At 46.5% G+C, this 5000-nt stretch overlaps 1 protein-coding gene across 1 annotated transcript in view; it reads right to left on the bottom strand.

Moving 5' to 3' along the window:
• taf3 (TAF3 RNA polymerase II, TATA box binding protein (TBP)-associated facto) overlaps positions 1-5000 on the bottom strand; it is a 69221-nt gene that overhangs the window by 5172 nt on the left and 59049 nt on the right. The window contains 1 exon segment of the mRNA XM_048267601.1: positions 2464-2549. Within this exon segment, the coding sequence (XP_048123558.1) occupies positions 2464-2549 (86 nt within the window).

The raw sequence follows: 5000 nt of genomic DNA, 5'->3' as shown, positions 1-5000 counted from the left end.
TCACACACACACCCAGACATATACATACTGTATCAATACAGATTGTGTAACACTCCCACACACACACACACACACCCCTGTCCCTGTATAAACCCAAGCTTTTGATGGCCTTGAAAGGAAACTGATTATGTTCTGCATGAATGGAGGGAACAGGTGGAGGAGAACAACACAAAAGAGGAGAGGAAAAACAGAGGGATAGAGAGGAAGAACGGAGGGATAGAGGAGAAGAACAGAGGGATAGAGAGAGGAAGAACAGAGGGATAGAGGAGAGGAAGACAGAGGGATAGAGAGAAAGAACGGGGGATAGAGAGAGAGGAAGAATGGCGGGATAGAGAGAGGAAGAACGGAGGGATAGAGAGAAAGAGAGACGCAGAGTGCTTCTATCAACGGGATGAAAGCAGATCACACACACACACACACACACACACACACTATAAAAGACTTCCTGACATTACAGAAACATACACTTATGCTTCCTGCCTGCCATGCTGGTGGAGGAGATGGCATCAGGGATGAACAAAGACCCGGAGACTAAACACACTCACACACACACACACACACACACACACACACACACACACACACACACACACACACACACACACACGCAGAGCAAAGCAAGCAAGGTAGGTTCACAGGAGCAAAACAAGAGTGAAAATAGATTTAGAGATTATATAATAATAATATAATCTGTAACAATATGCTATATCACTTTATATGTGAATGTACTGTTATTATTAAGTGTATGCAGATAGCTATAGTGAGTGTGTGTGTGTGTGTGTGTGTGTGTGTGTGTGTGTGTGTGTGCGCGCGCTTGGAGGTTAAGTGGCATGAACACTGGGGCCTTTGTAGGTAGAGATCCTTATAGCACCTTAGCCCCCCCCCCCCCACTCCTTTAAACGTGCCCCAAGCACGCACACACGCATCTACACACACACACGCACACGTACACACAGACAGAGAGGTCATGTGACACATCAGGGGTGTCTGGCGTCAGAGGACTGAAATACACACCTGCCTCAGAATGACCACACAGAGAGGGAGTGAGACTGATACACCCAATCACACACACACACACACACACACACTGAAGCAAGCAAGCAAGCATAGAAGTGCACACAGTCTCTCTCACACATACATACAGAGATAAATACACCCTCACAAGTACATAAGAAGGCTTCCATCCATTAACAAAACTTACTCTCACACAGAGAGAGAGAGAGAGAGAGAGAGAGAGAGAGAGAGAGAGAGAGAGAGAGAGAGAGCGAAAGAGAGATGGAGAGAGCGAAAGAGAGATGGAGAGAGAGAGAGAGAGAGGGAGAGAGAGAGAGCGAGAGAGATGGAGAGCGAGAGAGCGAGAGAGAGAGAAGAGAAAGAGAGAGAAAGAGAGAGAGGGAGAGAGAGGGCCACCTCTACACATTCACTTCTATGCTGTCCTTGCTGTAGTAGCCAGCACATACTTCCTGAGCCTACTCTTGCTCTTCACATTCACACACACATGCGCATACACACACACCTTTGTACACTTACAGATGCGCACGCATGCGCTGACACTCTTTCACACAAATAAAGGCACACACAGGCACACACACACACCTTTGTACATTTACAGATGCGCACACATGCGCTGACACTCTTTCACACACATAAAGGCACACACAGGCACACACACCTTTGTACATTTACAGATGCGCTGACACTCTTTCACACACATAAAGGTGCACACACACACACACACACACACACACACACACACACACACACCCATGATGTTGTGAAGTGGAAGTGTTGGCCAGTGTTTGCCTCCTGGATGCAGAGCGGTGTCAGGGAGACAGCTGTAGGCTGCGTGTGGATTTAGATAGATAGATAGATAGATAGATAGATAGATAGATACTTTATTGATCCCCAGGGGAAATTCAAGTTTTCATTTCCCTGCCTCTACTCAAAGCCCCTGCACATGAAGCACTTCTGAAATACTACAGCAATACTACAGCAAGAGATCCACAATTAGCATTATCATGAAGATGCACATTATTAGGACTACTGTAGCTAGAGCTAGCATGCTAACTAATCTAAAAGACAACAGACTTGCCTTGCAAACAGCACTAATAAAAGTAAACAAGCTTGATAATTGATATGTTTAACATACTTGCCAACGATACTGTATAGTGTGGATCATGTTTTTTATAGTATGACATAAATCTGAGTTTTGCCTCTTCGTTGAGATATCAGTCTTAATACTGTGAGTTGTTAATGACAAACTCATGTGTTTGTGTATGAAAGTGTGTGTGTGTGTGTCTGCGTGTGTGTGCACATCTGTAGCCCATATGCACATGTGCCCATACTCACATATTGTATGTGAGAGAGAGTGTGTGTGTGTGTGTGTGTGTGTGTGTGGCCATACTTACAACTTGTTTGTGAGTAAGATTGTGTGTGTGTGTGTGTGTGTGTGTGTGTACTCACATCTTGTCTTGTCCAGATCCAACTCTGAGCGTTAGCCTCGGGATGACCGGTGAGGAGAGGAAAAGTGGAGGATCAGCCGCCTTCACCTGACAGAGAGAGAGAGGGGGGGAGAGAGAGAGAGAGGGAAAGGGAGAGAGAGAGAGAGGGAAAGAGAGAGAGAAAGAGAGAGAAAAAGAGACATTATTTTATTGTAACACTCACCTCAGGTGACTTTATTTCCAGTTACTTTGTTAAAGTTAGTTCATAAAACCCCCAAATAAAACAAATGTACATACTGCACTTACAATTAAACCTACAGATACACATTACAAGCAACATGCATACCATACACAGACAGAGAGAGAGAGAGAGAGAGAGAGAGAGAGAGAGAGACAGAGAGAGAGAGAGAGAGAGAGAGAGACAGAGAGAGAGAGAGAAAGAGAGAGAGAAAGAGAGAGAGAGCGAGAGAGACAGAGAGAGAGAGAGAGAGAGAGACAGAGAGAGAGAGAGAGAGAGAGAGAGAAAGAGAGAGAGAGATGTGTAGAGTGTGTATATAGTGATTGTATAGAGTGTATAGTGTGACTGTGATATAAAGTAAAGAGATTTTAATGTGCTTCTGGATATACACACATCCCCCAACACACACACACACACACACACACACACACACACACACACAAAGCACTTGAACTGTTGCCTATGTTGGTCAGGAACAAAGGAGCGATGGAGCACGGGAGAGATAAAGAGGGATCGAGAGAAAGGGGGATAGAGAGAGGAGAGAGAGAGAGGAGAGCGAATGAGCGATAGCAGCACAGATGGCTCAGCGAAAGAGTGGAGCAGGAAGGAGAAGGTGGGAGAAGAGATGGCACGGCAAACGTGGAGGGGAAACACAGAGATGAGATTTAAAGATGGTGGGAGAGGATTGGAACTCAAAAGCGCTGTTGCACTCGCGCTTAGTGTGTGTGTGTGTGTGTGTGTGTGTGTGTGTGTGTGTGCACGCGTACGAGTAGATGTGCAGGAGCTTAGTGCAGCAGTCTTTGTGTGTGTGTGTGTGTGTGTGTGTGTGTGTACAGTGTGTGTGTTGTCTTTGTGTCTGGGGTGCACCCCTGCCGATCGCAGGGCTTTGTTAGCGCGCGATCCCCTATAATTCTGCAGCACTAATTGTTTAACACAGAAACACGTCTTTTCTCCCTCTAATGTTTTTGTTTGTATTGTCGCCGATGCATTTATTACAAAACCTTTGTGGATTTGAATACTAGCCCCCCCCCCATTCCTCTCCTCCTCTCCCCTTCCCCTTGTTTCTCCCTTTTTCTCTCTCTTCTCTGAGCTGTTTTTTTCCCCAGCACGCCCTAAAAAGCAAAAGTGTATAGCTCAGCAGAAAAAAAGAGACTGCAAATGTCTGGCAAGTTGCCCCCCCGCTTGCTTCCTCCTCCTGAAACCAACTCAAGTAGTAACCCTGTTAGTCAGTACATTTGCATATATGCATAAAGGCATCGACACACAAATGCATGTGTGTGTGTGTGTGTGTGTGATGAGTATAAAACAAAACCCAAAGGGGATCAACAACAGGAAGTGACACAATGAAGATGGAGTGGTTAGTCACTCGCTCATATCGATTGCCGAGTGTGGCGCTGCTTTCAGGGGTGTAAACACACACACACACACACACACGGAGATCAGTGCGTTCGCCAAGCTGATGGCGCTACCTGGTAAGCACACATGCAATGGAAGGCGGCAAAAGTTCCGTAAAGAGATAGAACCTCACGCCTGGAACTCAGGAAGGCGTCGGAGAGGGAGGGAGAGAGAGAGAGAGAGAGGAGAGAGAGAAAGAGAGACACAGAGACACACACACAGGTTTATTATTTCTTTCCGAAGGTGGGCCAACAAAGATGCTACTCAGCGACGCCACGAGTCTGTGTGCTCAGGAGCAGTTACCGCGGTTACGGTTTCGCTAAACGACATTTGAAAAACGACGTAGTGAAGGCGCGAAATCTGTGGAGGTAGCGTTAGCGCAGCGCTGATGGTATTTAGTTAGCGGTAAGCCTGCTGGTGTGTGTGTGTGTGTGTGTGTGTGTGTGTGTGTGTGGTGAGGAAGCGGGAGGCGACGGCAGGCAGGTGGGCAGGCAGGTGCAGGTGGGGGATTTGTTTTGATTTGTTTAGGCTTGTTTATCGTCTGTCGGAGTGATAAGTTAAGGCGAAAGGGGCTCTGGTGGAGATGTAAGAGGGGTCCTGGACCAACTCCATGTAGGAGAGAAAGAATCAGTGTTTAATCACACACACCCCCACCCTGGACCAACTCCATGTAGGAGAGAAGGAATCAGTGTTTAATCACACACACACACACACACACACACACAGTCAGTGTTACTCCTACTCACAGTAAATCACTCAACAAGGGTGGAGGAAGACGACTGCACCCTCTACATCCTCCTACACACACACACACACTCATACTCTTACAAACACATGCAAGCACATGCACGCATATATACACACAGATTTCCACAGAAACATGTATGAGCGCACATATTCTCGCTCTCCTTCACACACTAACATGA

The sequence above is a fragment of the Alosa alosa genome, chromosome 17 (assembly GCF_017589495.1).
Source record: "Alosa alosa isolate M-15738 ecotype Scorff River chromosome 17, AALO_Geno_1.1, whole genome shotgun sequence".
Classification (NCBI taxonomy): domain Eukaryota; kingdom Metazoa; phylum Chordata; class Actinopteri; order Clupeiformes; family Clupeidae; genus Alosa; species Alosa alosa.
The sequence above is the reverse complement of the archived record's forward strand: the minus strand, read 5'-3'. Positions and strand labels throughout refer to the sequence as shown.